The 24226-nt window shown below is 48.7% G+C and overlaps 1 protein-coding gene across 3 annotated transcripts in view; it reads left to right on the top strand.

The window, feature by feature from the left end:
- LOC147111547 (T-cell surface protein tactile) overlaps nt 1–24226 on the top strand; it is a 242668-nt gene that overhangs the window by 54610 nt on the left and 163832 nt on the right. Inside the window, exon 1 of one of the 3 annotated variants that reach the window (XM_085998615.1) lies at nt 20688–20874. The exons of the other annotated variants lie outside the window; for them this stretch is intronic. Within the exon in view, the coding sequence (XP_085854741.1) occupies nt 20859–20874 (16 nt within the window). The 5' untranslated portion in view covers nt 20688–20858. Of the gene's footprint in view, nt 1–20687; nt 20875–24226 lie in introns of those variants that run through there. 3 annotated transcript variants of the gene reach the window in all.

Raw genomic sequence — 24226 nt, 5'->3', positions numbered from 1 at the left:
GAAATCTCTCCCTAAACCTCCCTGCCTCTTTACCTCTCCCTCCTCCTTTAAGACGTTCCTTAAAACCTACCTCTTTGACCAAGCTTTTGGTCACTTGTCCTACTATCTCATGTGGTTTGGTGTCAAATTTTGTTTGATAATGCTCCTGTGATCTGTTTTGGGATGTCTTACTGCATTAAAGGCGTTATATTAATGCAAGTTGTTGTTGTTGTTCTACCTGCCCCCTGAAGGTACCAGTCCCCAGTATGTACCTGCCTTCTGTATGTTCCAGTCTCCAGTGCTTACCTGCCCCCTGTTATGCATCAGCTGCTAGGATTTGCCTGCCATAGAATTTTTCAGTAATAAACTACAAGTCATTTCTTGATCAACCTGCAGTAATTATTTTTTAATCGTGTGAGCCCGGTCACGAATGGACGGGGCAACAGCAGTGATCACATGGTTTGGTGCTTTCCAGCAGGGAGTGCATCTCAGGAAATCATTGACTTGCAGCCCTGGGATCTCGTGGGGTGAGCTCTCTGTGAGCACTGCACCCAACTGGCAGCTCCAGGTCGTGGAATCACCCCATAGTTTCATTGGTAGTGGATAATCCACTTTGACTGGTGGTGTTGGCATAGAACTTACCTAAAATAATGAATGCGCACTATCAAATGAACAGTAAATATTGGGGCTGAATTTCCTTCAAGCTTCTCCCGCTCCGCTGCCGTAACATGTTTGGCACAACCCCTGTTCACACATGTAAACGGTTGTTTCCGGCACACTTCTGCTGAAGTTACAGCAATGGAGCAGGAGAAGAACTGAGGAAATTTACCCGATTATTAATGATAACAGCTACCCAGGAATCAGGTCACAGCAGTAATCTAGCTTCAATAGATTTAAATTGTTCAGGTTTCGCTTTCATAGCTTATGATGCGTGTGAACTTATGGATTAAATTACTAATATAATAGCATCCTTCATTTCAATTGATACCATGAAGCAGATGAAGAAATAAATCAGTAAAAATGGGGTAGAAGTTATGTTCCAGTTATGTGAATCTCTGGTTAAACCCCATTTAGAGTAACGCAGTCAGCTTTGAGCACTGCTCCGCATCTCAGGAAGGAGATAGTGGCCTTCCAGGAGGTGCAGATTGGTACCGGGGCTAAAAGGACAGGTTGCATAGACTAGGCTTGTAGTCCTTTGAGTACAGAAGAATAAGGAGCGATTTCATTGAGGTGTCTGAGATGATTAAAGGAACTGATTGGATAAATGGAGAGAGACTATTTCCTCTGGTGGGGGAGTCCTGTAACCTTAAAATTAGAGTTAGGCACTTCAGAGATGATGGGCAAGAAATTCGGGTCCCCACGGGTGAGTACGCGCTGGGTACTCACGCGTAGGCCCAACGAAAGTGCCGGTTTCGTGCATGCACTGTGCATGCGTGGGAAACCGGAACTTCCGTTCCCTTAAAGGAAGGGGTTCACAGGTCGAATGCGTGCGCCAGAGAGGCAGCGCGTACGCCTGGAACTTCGTTTTTTTTTGCAGGTTTCTCCGGGAGGGTAAGTCTCCAGGAGCTACGGTTTTAAAAAGCAGTTGCAAGGCCTGCTTTTAACAAGGTAAGTGGTGAATTAAGTAAAATTAAAACATTAAAAAGAAAGGTAAGTTTATTTTTAGCCCCGTTAGAAACTGCAATAAATGTTTTCAAAAGTTTAAATTATTATTCAGGTCGGGGGCTTCCCGCGGGTGCAAGCCCCCGACCTACACTTACCTAGCGCGCCGGCAGTTGAGCTCTGGGCCTGCGTAGAATTCCTCTCCGGGGCCTGGCCCAGAGGCCGGCACGCTGTGCTGGCGTGTCCCAGGGGCATAGTTAGTGCGATGCGTCCCCTGGGATCACGTGAGCCATGGGCAGCCAATCGGAGGAGGGAAAAGCCCATTCATAAGATTGACAGAAAGATCTGTCAAAACGTGTGAATGCTGAGGGCCCAAAACAGTAGTTAACCTTCAAATAATTTTTTTTTAAAAACACACTTTTAAAATAAACTATAAATTACATTAAATAACTATTTTAAACAATAATTTAAATTTTTGAACAAAATAAATTTATAAAAAAACGGGGCTAAAAATAAACTTACCTTGCTTTAAAGTATTTAAAAATAACAAACCTGTGGAAAAAATGTTTTAATTTTAATTAATTGACCACTTACCTTTTAAAATGCAGTCCTTACGCCTGGTTTTTACATTTCTAAAATCTAAAGACTTACCCTCCCGGGAAAAACCTGTAAAAAAAAACGTAAGTTCAAAGCGCACGCGCAGACTCCCGCGCGCACGCGTTCGACCTCTGAACCCCTTCGTTCAGAGGATCGGAAGTGCCGGTTTCCCGCGCATGCGTAGTGCATGCAAGAAACCGGCACTTCCATCGGGTCCACGCGTGAGTACCCGGTGCGTACTCACGCGTTGGGACCCGAATTTCTGGGCCATTGTTTAAAATAGTTATTTTATGTAATTTATAGTTATTTTAAAAATGTGATTTTTTAAACATTTATTTGAAGTTTCAGTTATGTTTTGGGGCTGAATTGATTTCATAGCTTTGACAGGTCTTCCTGTCAAATCTATGAATACAGATTCCCAGCTACCATAGAAACATAGAAACATAGAAGACAGGAGCAGGAGTAGGCCATTCGGCCCCTCGAGTCTGCTCCGCCATTCGATGAGATCATGGCTGATCATCCAAACTCAGTACCCCGTACCTGCCTTCTCCCCATATCCCTTGATACCTTTAGCTCTAAGAAATATATCCAACTCCTTCTTGAATATATTTAAAGACTTGGCCTCAACTGTCTTCTGTGGAAGAGAATTCCACAGGTTCACCACTCTCTGGGTGAAGAAATTCTTCCTCATCTCTGTCCTAAATAGCTTACCCCTTATCCTTGGACTATGACCCCTGGTTCTGGACTCTCCGACCATCGGGAACATTCTAACTGCATCTAGTTTGTCCAGACCTGTCAGAATTTTATAAGTTTCGATGAGATCCCCTCTCATTCTTCTAAACTCCAGCGAGTATAAGCCCAATCGACCCAATCTCTCCTCATATGTCATTCCTGCCATCCCAGGGATCAGCCTTGTGAATCTTCGCTGAACTCCTTCCATGGCAAGAACATCCTTCCTCAGATAAGGCGACCAAAACTGCACACAGTACTCAAGGTGTGGTCTCACCAAGGCCCTGTACAACTGCAGCAGGACATCCTTGCTCCTGTACTCAAACCCTTTCGCTATGAAGACCAACATACCATTTGCCTTCTTCACCGCCTGCTACACCTGCATGCTTACCTTCAGCGACTGGTGCACAAGGACACAAAGGTCTTGTTGCATTTCCCCTTCTCCCAATCTATTGCCATTCAGATAATAGTGTGCCTTTCTGTTTTTGACACCAAAGTGGATAACCTCGCATTTATCCACGTTATATTGCATCTGCCATGCTTCTGCCCAATCACTCAACCTGTCCAAATCATCCTGGAGTTTCTCGGTATCCTCCTCGCAGCACACACGCCCACCCAGCTTTGTGTCATCTGCAAACTTGGAGATATTACATCTAGTTCCCTTATCTAGATCATTAATGTATATTGTGAATAGCTGGGGTCCAAGGACCGATCCCTGCGGTACCCCACTAGCCACTGCCTGCCACTCGGAAAAAGACCCGTTAATTCCTACTCTCTGCTTTCTATCCGCCAACCAGTTCTCTATCCAAGTCAATACCTTGCCCCCAATCCCATGTGCCTTAACTTTACACTCTTATGCGGGACCTTATCGAAAGCCTTTTGAAAGTCCAAATACACCACATTTACTGGTTCTCCCTTATCTATTTTCCCAGTTACATCCTCAAAAAATTCCAGTAGATTAGTCAAGCACGATTTACCTTTTGTAAATCCATGTTGACTTTGTCTGATCCTGTCACTGTTTTCCAAGTGCTCAGCTATTACATCCTTTATAATGGACTCCAGCATTTTCCCCACTACCGATGTCAGGCTTACCGGTCTGTAATTCCCCGCTTTCTCTCCACCACCCTTTTTGAACAGTGGGGTAACATTAGCAACCCTCCAATCCATGGGTACAGTTCCAGATTCCAGTGAATTTTGGAAGATGATCAGCAATGCATCTACTATTTCTAGGGCCACCTCCTTAAGTACCCTAGGATGTAGATTATCAGGCTCTGGGGATTTATCGGCCTTCAATCCCGTCAATTTCCCTAATACCATTTCCCTACAAATACTGATTTCTTTCAGTTCCTCCCTCTCATCAGGCCATTGGCTCTCCATGGCCCACGTGATCCCAGGGAACGCTTCGAAATTACTGCGCCCCTGGGATACGCAAGCACAGCGTGCCGGCAGTTGGAGCAGGCCCAGGATCAGAATCCCACGCAGGCCCACAGCACAACTGCCGGCGCGCTAGGTAAGTCCAGGTCAGAGGCTTGTACCCGCGGGAAGCCTCCGACCTGAATTTCTGGGCCGATGTCAGGAAGCAGTACTTCACATAAAGGGTAGTAGAACACGCTCCCCCAAATAGTTGTTGAGGCTAGGTCAACTGAAAATTTCAGAACTAAGATTGATAAATTTTTGTTAGTCAAGGGTATTAAAGGTTACGGAACCAAGGCAGTAAATGGAGTTCAGATACAGATCAGCCAGGATCTAATTGAATGGCAGAACAGGATCAAGGGACTGAATAGCCTACTCCTGTTCCTATATTCCTATGTTCCAATGTTCCTAAATAAAAACTTTTCCTCTAAAGGGCTTCAGTGCTACAGCAAGCATTGTGAATGATGGGCACATATTCAACAAATATTGCTAGGCAATATGTTGTATTTGTATTCTGTTTGGTAACCAAAACTGCTGTCATCAGACACTGGTTGGACTGCTGTCATCAGACACTGGTTGGACTGCTGTCATCAGACACTGGTTGCACTGTGGACATCAGACACTGGTTGGACTGTGGACATCAGACACTGGTTGGACTGTGGACATCAGACACTGGTTGGACTGCTGTCATCAGACACTGGTTGGACTGCCGTCATCAGACACTGGTTGGACTGTGGACATCAGACACTGGTTGGACTGCCGTCATCTGACACTGCTTGGGCTGTGGTGATGAGACACTGTTTGGACTGTGGACATCAGACACTGGTTGGACTGTAGTCAACAGACACTGGTTGGACTGTCGTCATCAGACACTGGTTGGACTGTAGTCAACAGACACTGGTTGGACTGTAGTCAACAGACACTGGTTGCACTGTGGTCATCAGACACTGGTTGCACTGTGGTCATCAGACACGGGTTGGACTGTGGTCATCAGACTCTGGTTGGACTGTGGACATCAGACCCGGTTTTGACTGTGGTAATCAGACACTGGTTCGACTGCAGTCATCAGACACTGCTAGGACTGTGGTCATCAGACATTGGTTGGACTGTGGACGTCAGACACTGGTTTTGACTGTGGTCATCAGAAACCAGTTGGACTGCTGTCATCAGAAACTGGTTGGACTTCTGTCATCAAAAACTGGTTGGACAGTGGTCAACAGACACTGGTTGGACTGTGGACAACAGACACTGGTTGGACTTTGGACATCAGACACTGGTTGTCCTGTGGTCATCAGACACTGGTTGGACAGTGGACATCAGACACTGGTTGGGCTGTGGACATCAGACACTGGTTGGACTGTGCACATCAGACACTGGTTGGGCTGTGGCCATCAGACACTGGTTGGATTGCGGTCATCAGACTCTGGTTGGACGGCTGTCATCAGACACTGGTTGGACTGTGGTCATCAGACATTGGTTGGATTGCGGTCATCAGACACTGGTTGGACTGTGGTCATCAGACACTGGTTGGACTGCGGTCATCAGACACTGGTTGGACTGTGGTCATCAGACACTGGTTGGGCAGTGGTCATCATACACTGGTTGGACTACTGTCTGCAGACACTGGTTGGACTGCTGTCATCAGACACCAGTTGGACTGTGTTCATCAGACTCTGTTTGGACTGTGGACATCAGACACTGGTTGGACTGTGTTCATCAGACACTGGTTGCACTGTGGTCATCAGACACGGTTTTGACTGTGTTCATCAGACACTGGGTGGACTGTGGTCATCAGACACGGTTTTGACTGTGTTCATCAGACACTGGGTGGACTGTGGTCATCAGACACTCGTTGGACTGTGGTCATCAGACATGGTTTGGACTGTGGTCATCAGACACAGCTTTGACTGTGGACATCAGACAGTGCTTGGAGTGCTGAGATCAGACAATGGTTGGACTGCTATCATCAGATATTGTTGGACTGCTGTCATCAGACACTGGTTGGCCAGTGGTCATCAGACACTAGTTGGACGGTGGTCAACAGACACTGGTTAGAAAGTGATCTTCAGAAACTGTTTGGACTGCTGTCATCAGACACTGGTTGGACTGTGGTCTTTAGACACCAGTTGGACTGTGGTCATCAGACGCTGGTTGGACTGTGGTCTTTAGACACCAGTTGGACTGTGGTCACCAGACACCGGTTGGACTGCCGTCATCAGACACTGGTTGGACTGTGGTCATCAGACACTCATTGGACTGTGGTCATCAGACACTGCTTTTACTGTGGACATCAGACAGTGGTTGGAGTGCTGAGATCAGACAATGGTTGGACTGCTATCATCAGATAATTGTTGGACTGCTGTCATCAGACACTGGTTGGCCAGTGGTCATCAGACACTAGTTGGACTGTGAGCATCAGACACTGGTTGGAAAGTGATCTTCAGAAACTGTTTGGACTGCTCTCATCAAGCACTTGTTGGACAGTGGTCATCAGACACTGGTTGGACTGTGGTCATCAGACACTGGTTGCACTGCTGTCATCAGACACTGGTTTTGACTGTGGGCATCAGATACAGGTTGGACTGCTGTCCTTAGTCACTTGTTGGACTTCTGTCATCAGATACTGGTTGGACTGGGGTCATCAGACACCGGTTGGACTGTCGTCATCAGACACTGGTTGGACTGTGGACATCAGACACTGGTTGGACTGTGGACATCAGACACTGTTTGGACTTTGGACATCAGACACTGGTTGCCCTGTGGTCATCAGACACTGATTGGAATGTGGACATCAGACACTGGTTGGACTGTGTACATCAGACACTGGTTGCCCTGTGGTCATCAGACACTGATTGGAATGTGGACATCAGACACTGGTTGGACTGTGTACATCAGACACTGGTTGGACAGTGGTCATCAGACACAGGTTGGATTGTGAACATCAGGCACTTGATGGACTTTGGACATCAGACACTGGTTGCCCTGTGGTCATCAGACACTGGTTGGAATGTGGTCATCAGACACTGGTTGTACTGTGGTCATCAGACACTGGTTGTACTGTGGTCATCAGACACTGGTTGTACTGTGGTCATCAGACACTTGTTGGACTGTGGTCATCAGACACTGGTTGTACTGTGGTCATCAGACACTGGTTGGACTGTGGTCATCAGACACAGGTTGGACTGCTGTCCTTAGTCACTTGTTGGACTTCTGTCATCAGATACTGGTTGGACTGGGGTCATCAGACACCGGTTGGACTGTCGTCATCAGACACTGGTTGGACTGTGGACATCAGACACTGGTTGGACTGTGGACATCAGACACTGTTTGGACTTTGGACATCAGACACTGGTTGCCCTGTGGTCATCAGACACTGATTGGAATGTGGACATCAGACACTGGTTGGACTGTGTACATCAGACACTGGTTGGACAGTGGTCATCAGACACAGGTTGGATTGTGAACATCAGGCACTTGATGGACTTTGGACATCAGACACTGGTTGCCCTGTGGTCATCAGACACTGGTTGGAATGTGGTCATCAGACACTGGTTGTACTGTGGTCATCAGACACTGGTTGGACTGTGGTCATCAGACACTGGTTGCACTGCTGTCATCAGACACTGGTTTTGACTGTGGGCATCAGACACAGGTTGGACTGCTGTCCTTAGTCACTTGTTGGACTTCTGTCATCAGATACTGGTTGGACTGGGGTCATCAGACACCGGTTGGACTGTCGTCATCAGACACTGGTTGGACGGTGGACATCAGACACTGTTTGGACTTTGGACATCAGACACTGGTTGCCCTGTGGTCATCAGACACTGATTGGAATGTGGACATCAGACACTGGTTGGACTGTGTACATCAGACACTGGTTGGACAGTGGTCATCAGACACAGGTTGGATTGTGAACATCAGGCACTTGATGGACTTTGGACATCAGACACTGGTTGCCCTGTGGTCATCAGACACTGGTTGGAATGTGGTCATCAGACACTGGTTGTACTGTGGTCATCAGACACTGGTTGTACTGTGGTCATCAGACACTTGTTGGACTGTGGTCATCAGACACTGGTAGGACTGTGGTCATCAGACACTGGTTGGACTGTGGACATCAGACACTGGCTTTGACTGTGGTCATCAGAAACTGGTAGGACAGTGGTCATCAGACACTGGTTGGACTGCGGACAACAGACACTGGTTGGACTTTGGACATCAGACACTGGTTGTCCTGTGGTCATCAGAGACTGGTTGGACAGTGGACATCAGACACTGGTTGCACTGCTGTCATCAGACACTAGTTGCACTGCTGTCATCAGACACTGGTTGGGCTGTGGTCATCAGACACTGGTTGGACTGTGTTCATCAGACACTGGTTGCACTGTGGTCGTCAGGCACTTGTTGGACTGTGGTCATCAGACACTGGTAGGACTGTGGTCATCAGACACTGGTTGGACTGTGGACATCAGACACTGGCTTTGACTGTGGTCATCAGAAACTGGTAGGACAGTGGTCATCAGACACTGGTTGGACTGCGGACAACAGACACTGGTTGGACTTTGGACATCAGACACTGGTTGTCCTGTGGTCATCAGAGACTGGTTGGACAGTGGACATCAGACATCGGTTGGACTGTGTTCATCAGACACTGGTTGGACTTTGTTCATCAGACACTGGTTGCACTGTCGTCATCAGACACTGGTTGGACTGTGGTGATCAGACTCTGGTTGGACTGTGGTCATCAGACACGGTTTTGACTGGGTTCATCAGACACTGGGTGGACTGTGGTCATCAGACACTGGTTGGACTGTGGTCATCAGACACGGTTTGGACTGTGTTCATCAGACACTGGGTGGACTGTTGTCATCAGACACTGGTTGGACTGTGGTCATCAGACACTGGTTGGACTGTGGTCATCAGACACTTGTTGGACTGTGGTCATCAGACACTGGTTGGACTGTGGTCATCAGACACGGTTTGGACTGTGGGCATCAGAAACTGGGTGGACTGTGGTCATCAGACACAGCTTTGACTGTGGACATCAGACAGTGGTTGGAGTGCTGAGATCAGACAATGGTTGGACTGCTATCATCAGATACTTGTTGGACTGTGGTCATCAGACACTTGTTGGACTGTGGTCATCAGACACCGGTTGGACTGTGGTCATCAGACACAGCTTTGACTGTGGACATCAGACAGTGGTTGGAGTGCTGAGATCAGACACTGGTTGGACTGTGGTCATCAGACACTGGTTGGACAGTGGTCTCCAGAAACTGTTTGGACGGCTGTCATCAGACACTTGTTGGACTGTGGTCAACAGACACTGGTTGGGCTGTGTACATCAGAAACTGTTTCAGCTGTGGTCATCAGACACAGTTTGGACTGTGGTCATCAGACACTGCTTTGACTGTGGTCATCAGAAACTGGTTGGACTGCTGTCATCAGACATTGGTTGGATTGCGGTCATCAGACTCTGGTTGCACTGCTGTCATCAGACAGTTGTTGGACTGTGGTCATCAGGCTCTCGTTGGAATGTGGTCATCAGACACTGATTGGAATGTGGACATCAGACACTGGTTGGACTGTGTACATCAGACACTGGTTGGGCTGTGGTCATCAGACACTGGTTGGACTGGGGTCATCAGACACTGGTTGGACAGTGGTCATCAGACACAGGTTGGATTGTGAACATCAGGCACTTGATGGACTTTGGACATCAGACACTGGTTGCCCTGTGGTCATCAGACACTGGTTGGACTGCTGTCATCAGACACTGGTTGGACTGCGGACAACAGACACTGGTTGGACTGTGGTCATCAGACACTGGTTGGACTTTGGACATCAGACACTAGTTGTCCTGTGGTCATCAGAGACTGGTTGGACAGTGGACATCAGACACTGGTTGGGCTATGGTCATCAGAAACTGTTTGGATTGCGGTCATCAGACTCTGGTTGGACTGTGGTCATCAGACACTGGTTAGTCTGTGGTCATCAGACACTGGTTGCACTGCTGTCATCAGACACTAGTTGCACTGCTGTCATCAGACACTGGTTGGACTGTGGTCATCAGACACCAATTGGACTGTGGTCATCAGACACTGGTTGGGCAGTGGTCATCAGACACTGTTTGGGCAGTGGTCATCAGATACTGATTGGACTGTGGTCATCAGACACTGGTTGGACTGTGGTCATCAGACACTGGTTGGAATGTGTTCATCAGACACTGGTTGGACTGTGTTCATCAGACACTGGTTGGACTGTGTTCATCAGACACTGGTTGGACTGTGTTCATCAGACACTGGTTGCACTGTGGTCGTCAGGCACTTGTTGGACTGTGGTCATCAGACACTGTTTGGACTATGGACATCAGACACCGGTTGGACTGTGTTCATCAGACACTGGTTGGACTTTGTTCATCAGACACTGGTTGCACTGTCATCATCAGACACTGGGTGGACTGTGGTGATCAGACTCTGGTTGGACTGTGGTCATCAGACACGGTTTTGACTGGGTTCATCAGACACTGGGTGGACTGTGGTCATCAGACACTGGTTGGACTGTGGTCATAAGACACTTGTTGGACTGTGCTCATCAGACACTGGTTGGACTGTGGTCATCAGACACGGTTTGGACTGTGGGCATCAGAAACTGGGTGGACTGTCATCATCAGACACTGGTTGGACTGTGGTCACCAGACACCGGTTGGACTGCCGTCATCAGACACTGGTTGGACTGTGGTCATCAGACACTCGTTGGACTGTGGTCATCAGACACTGCTTTTACTGTGGACATCAGACAGTGGTTGGAGTGCTGAGATCAGACAATGGTTGGACTGCTATCATCAGATAATTGTTGGACTGCTGTCATCAGACACTGGTTGGCCAGTGGTCATCAGACACTAGTTGGACTGTGAGCATCAGACACTGGTTGGAAAGTGATCTTCAGAAACTGTTTGGACTGCTCTCATCAAGCACTTGTTGGACAGTGGTCATCAGACACTGGTTGGACTGTGGTCATCAGACACTGGTTGCACTGCTGTCATCAGACACTGGTTTTGACTGTGGGCATCAGACACAGGTTGGACTGCTGTCCTTAGTCACTTGTTGGACTTCTGTCATCAGATACTGGTTGGACTGGGGTCATCAGACACCGGTTGGACTGTCGTCATCAGACACTGGTTGGACTGTGGACATCAGACACTGGTTGGACTGTGGACATCAGACACTGTTTGGACTTTGGACATCAGACACTGGTTGCCCTGTGGTCATCAGACACTGATTGGAATGTGGACATCAGACACTGGTTGGACTGTGTACATCAGACACTGGTTGGACAGTGGTCATCAGACACAGGTTGGATTGTGAACATCAGGCACTTGATGGACTTTGGACATCAGACACTGGTTGCCCTGTGGTCATCAGACACTGGTTGGAATGTGGTCATCAGACACTGGTTGTACTGTGGTCATCAGACACTGGTTGGACTGTGGTCATCAGACACTGGTTGCACTGCTGTCATCAGACACTGGTTTTGACTGTGGGCATCAGACACAGGTTGGACTGCTGTCCTTAGTCACTTGTTGGACTTCTGTCATCAGATACTGGTTGGACTGGGGTCATCAGACACCGGTTGGACTGTCGTCATCAGACACTGGTTGGACGGTGGACATCAGACACTGTTTGGACTTTGGACATCAGACACTGGTTGCCCTGTGGTCATCAGACAATGATTGGAATGTGGACATCAGACACTGGTTGGACTGTGTACATCAGACACTGGTTGGACAGTGGTCATCAGACACAGGTTGGATTGTGAACATCAGGCACTTGATGGACTTTGGACATCAGACACTGGTTGCCCTGTGGTCATCAGACACTGGTTGGAATGTGGTCATCAGACACTGGTTGTACTGTGGTCATCAGACACTGGTTGTACTGTGGTCATCAGACACTTGTTGGACTGTGGTCATCAGACACTGGTAGGACTGTGGTCATCAGACACTGGTTGGACTGTGGACATCAGACACTGGCTTTGACTGTGGTCATCAGAAACTGGTAGGACAGTGGTCATCAGACACTGGTTGGACTGCGGACAACAGACACTGGTTGGACTTTGGACATCAGACACTGGTTGTCCTGTGGTCATCAGAGACTGGTTGGACAGTGGACATCAGACATCGGTTGGACTGTGTTCATCAGACACTGGTTGGACTTTGTTCATCAGACACTGGTTGCACTGTCGTCATCAGACACTGGTTGGACTGTGGTGATCAGACTCTGGTTGGACTGTGGTCATCAGACACGGTTTTGACTGGGTTCATCAGACACTGGGTGGACTGTGGTCATCAGACACTGGTTGGACTGTGGTCATCAGACACGGTTTGGACTGTGTTCATCAGACACTGGGTGGACTGTTGTCATCAGACACTGGTTGGACTGTGGTCATCAGACACTGGTTGGACTGTGGTCATCAGACACTTGTTGGACTGTGGTCATCAGACACTGGTTGGACTGTGGTCATCAGACACGGTTTGGACTGTGGGCATCAGAAACTGGGTGGACTGTGGTCATCAGACACAGCTTTGACTGTGGACATCAGACAGTGGTTGGAGTGCTGAGATCAGACAATGGTTGGACTGCTATCATCAGATACTTGTTGGACTGTGGTCATCAGACACTTGTTGGACTGTGGTCATCAGACACCGGTTGGACTGTGGTCATCAGACACAGCTTTGACTGTGGACATCAGACAGTGGTTGGAGTGCTGAGATCAGACACTGGTTGGACTGTGGTCATCAGACACTGGTTGGACAGTGGTCTCCAGAAACTGTTTGGACGGCTGTCATCAGACACTTGTTGGACTGTGGTCAACAGACACTGGTTGGGCTGTGTACATCAGAAACTGTTTCAGCTGTGGTCATCAGACACAGTTTGGACTGTGGTCATCAGACACTGCTTTGACTGTGGTCATCAGAAACTGGTTGGACTGCTGTCATCAGACATTGGTTGGATTGCGGTCATCAGACTCTGGTTGCACTGCTGTCATCAGACAGTTGTTGGACTGTGGTCATCAGGCTCTCGTTGGAATGTGGTCATCAGACACTGATTGGAATGTGGACATCAGACACTGGTTGGACTGTGTACATCAGACACTGGTTGGGCTGTGGTCATCAGACACTGGTTGGACTGGGGTCATCAGACACTGGTTGGACAGTGGTCATCAGACACAGGTTGGATTGTGAACATCAGGCACTTGATGGACTTTGGACATCAGACACTGGTTGCCCTGTGGTCATCAGACACTGGTTGGACTGCTGTCATCAGACACTGGTTGGACTGCGGACAACAGACACTGGTTGGACTGTGGTCATCAGACACTGGTTGGACTTTGGACATCAGACACTAGTTGTCCTGTGGTCATCAGAGACTGGTTGGACAGTGGACATCAGACACTGGTTGGGCTATGGTCATCAGAAACTGTTTGGATTGCGGTCATCAGACTCTGGTTGGACTGTGGTCATCAGACACTGGTTAGTCTGTGGTCATCAGACACTGGTTGCACTGCTGTCATCAGACACTAGTTGCACTGCTGTCATCAGACACTGGTTGGACTGTGGTCATCAGACACCAATTGGACTGTGGTCATCAGACACTGGTTGGGCAGTGGTCATCAGACACTGTTTGGGCAGTGGTCATCAGATACTGATTGGACTGTGGTCATCAGACACTGGTTGGACTGTGGTCATCAGACACTGGTTGGAATGTGTTCATCAGACACTGGTTGGACTGTGTTCATCAGACACTGGTTGGACTGTGTTCATCAGACACTGGTTGGACTGTGTTCATCAGACACTGGTTGCACTGTGGTCGTCAGGCACTTGTTGGACTGTGGTCATCAGACACTGTTTGGACTATGGACATCAGACACCGGTTGGACTGTGTTCATCAGACACTGGTTGGACTTTGTTCATCAGACACTGGTTGCACTGTCATCATCAGACACTGGGTGGACTGTGGTGATCAGACTCTGGTTGGACTGTGGTCATCAGACACGGTTTTGACTGGGTTCATCAGACACTGGGTGGACTGTGGTCATCAGACACTGGTTGGACTGTGGTCATACGACACTTGTTGGACTGTGCTCATCAGACACTGGTTGGACTGTGGTCATCAGACACGGTTTGGACTGTGGGCATCAGAAACTGGGTGGACTGTCATCATCAGACACTGGTTGGACTGTGGTCATCAGACACTGGTTGGACTGTGGTCATCAGACACGGTTTGGACTGTGGGCATCAGAAACTGGGTGGACTGTCATCATCAGACACTGGTTGGACTGTGCTCATCAGACACTGGTTGGACTGTGGTCATCAGACACGGTTTGGACTGTGGGCATCAGAAACTTGTTAGGCTGTGGTCATCAGACACTGGTTGGACTGTGGTCATCAGACACATGTTGGACTGCTGTCCTCAGTCACTTGTTGGACTGTGCTCATCAGACACTGGTTAGGCTGTGGTCATCAGACACTGGTTGGACTGTGGTCATCAGACACATGTTGGACTGCTGTCCTCAGTCACTTGTTGGACTGCTGTCATCAGACACTGGTTGGACTGTGGTCATCAGACACATGTTGGACTGCTGTCCTCAGTCACTTGTTGGACTGCTGTCATCAGACACTGGTTGGACTGTGGTCATCAGACACATGTTGGACTGCTGTCCTCAGTCACTTGTTGGACTGCTGTCATCAGACACTGGTTGGACTTCTGTCATCAGAAACTGATTGGACTGTCTTCATCAGACACTGGTTGGACAGTGGTCATCAGACACTGGTTGGACTGTGTACATCAGACACTGGTTGGACTGTGTTCATCAGACACTGGTTGCACTGTGGTCGTCAGGCACTTGTTGGACTGTGGTCATCAGACACTGTTTGGACTATGGACATCAGACACCGGTTGGACTGTGTTCATCAGACACTGGTTGGACTTTGTTCATCAGACACTGGTTGCACTGTCATCATCAGACACTGGGTGGACTGTGGTGATCAGACTCTGGTTGGACTGTGGTCATCAGACACGGTTTTGACTGGGTTCATCAGACACTGGGTGGACTGTGGTCATCAGACACTGGTTGGACTGTGGTCATAAGACACTTGTTGGACTGTGCTCATCAGACACTGGTTGGACTGTGGTCATCAGACACGGTTTGGACTGTGAGCATCAGAAACTGGGTGGACTGTCATCATCAGACACTGGTTGGACTGTGGTCATCAGACACTGGTTGGACTGTGGTCATCAGACACGGTTTGGACTGTGGGCATCAGAAACTGGGTGGACTGTCATCATCAGACACTTGTTGGACTGTGCTCATCAGACACTGGTTGGACTGTGGTCATCAGACATGGTTTGGACTGTGGGCATCAGAAACTTGTTAGGCTGTGGTCATCAGACACTGGTTGGACTGTGGTCATCAGACACATGTTGGACTGCTGTCCTCAGTCACTTGTTGGACTGTGCTCATCAGACACTGGTTAGGCTGTGGTCATCAGACACTGGTTGGACTGTGGTCATCAGACACATGTTGGACTGCTGTCCTCAGTCACTTGTTGGACTGCTGTCATCAGACACTGGTTGGACTTCTGTCATCAGAAACTGGTTGGACTGTCTTCATCAGGCACTGGTTGGACAGTGGTCATCAGACACTGGTTGGACTGTGTACATCAGACACTGGTTGGACAGTGGTCAACAGACACTGTTTGGACTGAGGTCATCAGACACTGGTTGGACTGAGGTCATCAGACACTGGTTGCACTGTGGTCGTCAGACGCTGGTTGCACTGTGGTCATCAGGCACTGGTTGCACTGTGGACATCAGACGCTGCTTGGATTCAGGCATCAGAAACTAGTTGGACTGTGGACATCAGACGCTGGTTGGACTGTGGACGTCAGACAATGGTTCGACAGCTCTCATCAGAAACTGGTTGGGCTGTGGTCATTAGACACTGATTGGACTGTGGTCATCAGAAACTGGTTGGACTGTGGACATCAGACACTTGTTGGACTGCTGTCATCAGACACTGGTTGCACTGTGGTCATCAGACACTTGTTGCACTGTGGTCATCGGACACTGGTTGGACTGAGGTCATCAGACACTGGTTGGACTGTGGTCATCAGACACTGGTTGCACTGTGGTCATCAGACACTGGTTGCACTGTGGTCATCAGACGCTAGTTGGACTGTGGACAGCAGACACTGGTTGGACTGTGGACATCAGACACTGGTTGGACTGTGGACATCAGACAATGGTTGGACTGTGGTCATCAGACACTGGTTGGACTGTGGACATCAGACACTGGTTGGACTGTGGACATCAGACACTGGTTGGACAGTTCTAATCAGACACTGGTTGGATTGCAGTAATCAGAAACTAGTTTGACTGTGCTCATCAGACACTGGTTGGACTGTGGTGACCAGACACTGTTTGGACTGTGGTCATCAGACACCAGTTGGAATATGGTCATCAGACACCAGTTGGAATATGGTCATCAGGCACTGGTTGGACTGTGGTCATCAGACACTGGTTGGACTGTGGACATCAGACACTGGTTGGACTGTGGACATCAGACACTGGTTGGACTGTGGACATCAGACACTGTTTGGACTGTGGACATCAGACACTGGTTAGACTGTGGACATCAGACACTGGTTAGACTGTGGACATCAGACACTGGTTGGACTGTGGACATCAGACACTGGTTAGACTGTGGTCACCAGCCACTGGTTGGAATGCTCTCATCAGACACTGGTTGGTCTGCTGTCATCAGACAGTCGTTGGCCTATGGACATCAGACACTGGTTGGACTGTGGGCATCAGACACTGGTTGGACTGTGGACATCAGACACTGGTTGGACTGTGGTCATCAGACACTGGTTGGCCTTCTGTCATCTGACAATATTTTGACTGCTGTTATCAGGCACTGGTTGGACTGCTGTCATCGGACACCAGTTCTACTGTGGACATCAGACACTGTTTGGCCTGTGGTCATCAGACATGTTTGGACTGTGGACATCAGACACTGGTTGGACTGTGGACATCAGGCACTGGTTAGACTGTGGACATCAGGCACTGGTTGGACTGCTGTCATCAGACACTGGTTGGTCTGCTGTCATCAGACAGTCGTTGGCCTATGGACATCAGACACTGTTTGGACTGTGGACACCATCCACTGGTTGGACTGCTGTCATCAGACAGTCGTTGGCCTGTGGACATCAGACACTGGTTGGCCTTCTGTCATCCGACAATATTTTGACTGCTGTTATCAGGCACTGGTTGGACTGCTGTCATCGGACACCAGTTCTACTGTGGACATCAGACACTGTTTGGCCTGTGGACATCAGACACTGTTTGGCCTGTGGACATCAGACACTGTTTGGACTGTGGACATCAGACACTGTTTGGACTGTGGTCATCAGACATGTTTGGACTGTGGTCATCAGACATGTTTGGACTGCTGTCATCAGACATGTTTGGACTGCTGTCATCAGCAGATTAGCCTTGGACCACTGCCTGCCAACAGTACACCCAGCCAGCTGATAATTTGCTGATATGACAGTCTGAATGTAAACTCTACTGGGAATTTCCTTGCAGCTTCTCCGAATCAGTCACAATAACTTTGTTGGAAGAATGGTGGAGACTCCGTTTACGTTTCGGATTTCCACTGAACTTCCGCCTAAGTTACAACAGCTGAGCTAGAGATCTCCTGAGAAAATCTCCACCATGTGAGTTTAGCATAATTGCAAAGCAATTTGGCTTCATGTAAACACTGAACCTGTGGAGTCTAAATTTGGTGTTAACTAACTTCACCTCCAGGAAGTCTCTCTCTGCTTCACTTTGGATTCAGGCTTCACTGACCCTGCAACGGTAATGTTGGTGCAAAATGAAACTGCTTTGTACTGATGCTGCAGCTGCTGTGGTTTCAAATCCCATCATGGCAACTTGTGAAACTAAATTCAGGTAATTTGTGGGCTGGTATATGAGAAAAATGGCCATGAAGGTGGATTGTCAGAAAAAACAAGCTGGTTCCTTGTGTAAGAAAACCTGCCATACCGCCCCAGTCTGGCCTACACGTGACTCCAATTTTACACAATGTGGTTGACTCTTAATGCTCTCAAGGTAACTCGGAATGGGTAACAAATACTGACTGGCCAGTGTCATCCACATCCCTAAAACATACAAAAATAAATGCTAATAGAAAAGCAAAATACTGTGGATGCTGGAAATCTGAAATAAAAACAGAAAATACTGGAAGTACTCAGCTGGTCAGGCAGCATCTGTGGAGAGAGAAATGAAAGGTCATCGACTTGAAACGTTAACTTTGTTTCTCTCTCCACAGATGCTGCCTGATCTTTCCAGCATTTTCTGTTAAAAATAAATGCTACTTTTTCTCAGAGCTTTGAGGATATGCTAGAGATAGACACATCGTCAACAACTGGTCACAAATTCATTCATTTTTCAGGGTGAAATATATCAAAACATTGTTAAATGGAAATGAGTAGCTCGCTTCAAAGACATGAGATGTAGCAGGTCTGCAGCTTATCTGCATCTTGCACAAGACAGACAAACCTGTGATAGACTGTGTGGTGTGGAGATTCAGTGATACCTTGCAGTTCTGTCACAGCTCTCAGACTCAAGTCCCTCACGTGGTTTGGCTTAAATTTTAGTTTTTGTTGTTCCAATCTAATCCTGATAAGCAGCAGTTTTTCAAATGAAAAGCTAATTATTAACCAACATAGTGTGATCATTTTGAATTTAATTTTGTTTAATACTAATTAATCACTGTTTTTACAGAGTAGCAGATTTTTAAACTGTTCTCTTTTGTGATGAGTTGTTTTATACTGTTATAATTTGCAGCTTTTATAAAGTAGTTTTTTTCTCCCAATGGCTTAACCTTGTCCATTGTGATCTGAAGGCTGTGCCTTTCCTATACTCACCTTTCCCGGAGGTGCATGCCAGGAGGATAAGCCTGACAAGGCTTGACTCAGTGATAGCACTCCTGCCTCTGGCTCTGAAGGTTCAAGCCCCACTCTAGAGACTTGAGTACATAATCTCGGGTTGCACTGTCAGAGGTGCCACCTGTTGGGCGAAATGTTAAACCGAGGCCCCGTCTGCCCTCTCAGATGGACGTAAATGACTATTTGAAGAGGAGCAGGGGAGTTCTTCTGGTGTCCTGGCTAACATGAATTCCTCAACCAACATCACCAAAACAGATTATCTGGTCATTTATCTCATTGCTGTCTGTGTGACCGTGCCGTTTTTCCTACATTATAACAGTGACTAAATTTTAAAAAGTATTTAATTGGCTTTAAAGGGCTTAGTGATATCCTGAGGTCATGAATGCTGCTGTATAAATGCAAGTTCTTTCTTTCTTATCATACTTGCAGTAATTTGCCTGTTGAGTTTAATAAAGTCATAGAATCATAGAATTTAACAGCACAGAAGGAGCCAATCTCTACATCGCACCTGTGCCAATCCTCTGACTGAGCTATCCACTTAGTCACAGTCAATTTTTGGGAAATAAAAACAACAGAACCCATTAGGTTTTTGACTTTTTCCTGAGATAAATTATGTAAATAGCTATACAAGAGGTTTTTATTAATGCAATTGATGTTTATTCAAGTAGCCATGATTTGATTTTCTGTGGTTTTCCCTCGCCATTAATTATCACAAGATCAATTTTTTCTGACATCATTTTAAAGGATTATTTTTCCAGACAGACAGAAAGAAAAAGAGAGAATATATTTGTGTGTGTGCGTCTGTGTATGTGTGTGTGTGTGTGTGTGTGTGTGTGTGTATGTGCGTCTGTGTATGTGTGTGTGTGTATGTGTGTGTGTGTGTGTGTGTGTGTGTTTGTATGTGCGTCTGTGCATGTGTGTGTGTGTGTGCATCTGTGTATGTGTGTGTGTGTTTGTATGTGCGTCTGTGCATGTGTGTGTGTGTGTGTGTGTGTGTATGTGTGTGTGTGTGTGTGTCTCTGTGTATATGAGAGGGAGAGAAAAACAGAGAGAAAGTATGTGAAAACTATATGTAATACCAGGCATAAAAAATGAGAGAAAGAGAAGGAAAGATAGAAACCATGGGGTAGATTTTCCTCTTCACTGCCTGGGTGGTAATCTGGTGGAGCAGATAACTTTCCCTTTATAGAACCCACCTGACTTTCATTCCATTCATTTCAGTGGAATGAGGATCAGGCAGGTTCTACAACAGGTGGGCAATCTGCTCTGCCAGATCACCATCCCTATATGCAAGACACACAGAAAGGAGGAGGCAGAATCACAGTGAGACGTCCCCAAGGCAGAGGAAGAGAGTTGGAGGCAAATCCAATTTTAATCAGCAGCATGTATTAAACAGACCCTGCTCTGCCTCTCAGCCGACCTGACAATGAATTAGGTTCCAGCTGGTTATTATCACAGGCGACAAGCATTCAGCTCACCGGCCATGTGGATTAAACTGCCAGCAAGTGGAGCAGATGCCAACTGAATGAGCAGTTATTACGGTAAATGGCAAAATATTTTACTTGCTATAAGGCAGGTTGAGAGAGAGCGAGATTAAAATACAGTGCAGACTAAAATTCAAGTTTCATGGTCTAAAACAGCAGATAGACTTAATTGCTGTGAGCAAGGTCACAGAAAATCCACTTGTGTATATATATAAAATATTTGAGATGCAGCCATCAAACTTATGGAGCAGGACTTTGCAGACTTTGGACAAGGTATCGGAAATTCGAGCGGTGCATAACCTGCAATTTCCTTTCCATTAATGTCAATAGATGAAAAATCGTGATCAGTACATCTGATCTGGAGCCAGAAATTTACAAAAAAGTTAGAATTCCCCTCTGAATGACCTCAGCGGTTTATAATATAGCTGCAATTACTTGGCTTTACCGATTTAAAGCACAGGCCAGGCCTGCACCAAAATCACAATCATGCTGCAGACTTGAGATTACTAATCAGCAATGACATTGGAGATCTGCTCGTAAAACATTAAAGGGGAGAGTTTCCAGGCTTTGCGCTCAGGTGCACAGGGTCGCCTGGATGAAGGGAAATCGGGCAAATTTCTTTACGGCCGCGATCTCTGACCTGCCTGATTTTCTAGTATTCGTTGGTCCCAGGCAATCCAGCGTACCTGGGCATATATTCAGGAAAATCTCACCGAAAGGGGGGAATCTTAACCCCAAAAACGGGTGGGTTGGTGTCGGGTGGGAGGCTAAAGTTTTAAACAATGGAATCACGACCGCAACCCGCTTCCAACCCTCTCACTTCCGGTTTTAACGCCGGCAGGACGGGGGGCGGGGGGGTGTCCAGGTAGCCAACCAGTTCCCAGGAGATAGGTCATTAATATAAATATTATAATGAGGCTGTGTCCCTCAGGTTTAACCACCACCGGTCGTGTTTCTTAGGCCTCGGGGAAACAGCCAGCTAAAGTAAGGCGAGGATTGCTGGATCCAGGAAATAAGTGTCTTTCCACTTAATTGCTGGATCAAGCGTCCCTGCTTCACCAATCCCCCGCGATCGGACATTCCCCCAGAGGCCTCCGATCCCCCCCTCAGGTCTCCGACACCCCCAAGAGGACTCCGATCCCCCCCATGAGCCTCTGACCCTTCCCACGAGGACTGCGACCCCCCCACAAGAACTCCGACCCCCCCACGAGGCCTCTGACCCCCCCACGAGGCCTCCGACCCCCCCACGAGAACTCCGACCCCCCTACGAGAACTCCGACCCCCCACGAGCCTCCGACCTTCCCACAAGGACTCCGACACCCCCACAAGGACTCCGACCCCACCAAGAGGACTCCGACCCCCCCACGAGGACTCCAACCCCCCAAGAGGACTCCAACCACCCCCATGAGGACGCCGACCCCCCCCACGAGGCCTCCGACCCCCCCACGAGGCCTCCGACCCCCCCATGAGGCCTCTGACCCCCCCACGAGACCTCCGACACCCCCACGAGAACTCCGACCCCCCCCACGAGGCCACCGGCCCCCCCACGAGGCCTCCGACCCCCCCGCACAAGAACTCCGACACCCCCACGAGAACTCCGACACACCCACGAGCCTCCGACACCCCAGTGAGGATTCCGACCCCCCTCGAGAACTCCGAGCCCCCCCACGAGGACTCCAACCCCCCCACGAGAATTCCGACCACCCCACGAGAACTCCGACCCCCCCCACGAGCCTCCGACCCCCCCACGAGGACTCCGACCCCCCCCACGAGGCCTCCGACCACCCCCACGAGGACTCCGACCCCCCCCACGAGGACTCTGAACCCCCACGAGGCCTCCGACCACCCCCACGAGGACTCCGACCCCCCCCACGAGGACTCTGAACCCCCACGAGGCCTCCGACCCCCCCACGAGAACTCCGACTCCCCCCACGAGGACTCCGAGCCCCCCACGAGCCTCCGACCCCCCCACGAGCCTCCGACACACTCCCACGAGGACTCCGACCCCCCCACGAGAACTCCGACCCCCCCCACGAGAACTCCGACACCCCCCACGAGGCCTCCGACCCCCTCACGAGGACTCCGATCCCCCCCACGAGCCTCCGACCACCCCCCACGAGGACACCGACACCCCCACGAGGCCTCCAACCCCCCCCACGAGCTTCCGACCCCCCCCCCACAAGGACACCGCCCCCCCACGAGGCTTCCGACCCCCCCACGAACATCCGATCTCCCCCCACGAGGACACTGACCCCCCCACGAGACCTGCGATCCCCCCCACAAGCCCCTGACCCCCCCACGAAGACTCTGATCTCCCCCAATCCTCCACGCCCCCTCCCCCCCCATGCCCCCCTCCCCCTCCCGATGCTCCTCTGGCCCCAATCCTCTATGTCCCCCTCCCCCACTGATGCTCCTCCGACCCTGGACCACCCCCACCCGATCCCTCCCACCTTCCTCTCTTTAGCCTAGTGCCTCAGACCTACCCGCTCCATCCGACTGGCTGCGGGTGGGAAACAGAACTTTGAAATGCTAATCAGGCCCTGCCGTTAAATTCGGCAGGGCCTGCGGGAAACCCGTTCTCCCGGATTTCCCGACCACTTTCTAGCCCCCCACTCCCAACTCGCCTCCAGATTAAAATTCCAGCCAAAATGTCAAAGTGATTATAAAGCTATTCAACCCATTAAGGCCCCATACCCATAATCTATGCATAATTCTATCATGAATTTACATTCCCCCACCACCCCCAACCCCCGCACTGCCACCAGCTCTCAATTGCTGGCTTGAAACATAAACTTGAGAAAGTCCAGAATTGGTTGATTACCCTTTGCAAGAACATTGGCAAATTGATAATAGGCAATTAATTCAATTACATAAAAAAAGTTGTGCTCTCTCACATATTGAATTTGGTTGACTTTATCTCCTCATAAAGCTTTCTGTATCTGATTGTCATATTGTACCTTAAAGTATTGTCTCCCTCAAACAGGAAGAAAAATGGCTGTTTGTTACTCAGTTCAATTAGTAATAAACTGGAAATGATTTCACAGCTTCAAAACATGTTGGGGTAGAGTTTCTGCTTTGGGCGCAATCGGCATTTGCCAGGCCATCCTTTGCTATCTGTCAGTTTCAGCAGCTTCAGATCTTCAGTTACTTCTGCAGTTTGCTTTATCTTGATGTGGAGATGCCGGTGTTGGACTGGGGTGGACAGATGTGAGAAGTCACACAACACCAGGTTATAGTCCAACAGCTTTATTTGAAATCACAAGCTTTCGGAGCGCTGCTCCTTCATCAGGTGAAGTGAAAAGATGCATATAGGCACAGCATATATAGTCAGAGAGCACTGCCAGATGATTACAGGTAATCTTTCTAACTGCCCTTTATCACACCTTGGCAGAGAGATAATCACAGCAAT

Source organism: Somniosus microcephalus, chromosome 10, assembly GCF_052327205.1.
Source record: "Somniosus microcephalus isolate GS21.2 chromosome 10, FLI_Smic_1.0, whole genome shotgun sequence".
Lineage (NCBI taxonomy): Eukaryota > Metazoa > Chordata > Chondrichthyes > Squaliformes > Somniosidae > Somniosus > Somniosus microcephalus.
Note: the sequence above shows the minus strand (reverse complement) of the source record. Positions and strands in the feature narration are given on the sequence as shown.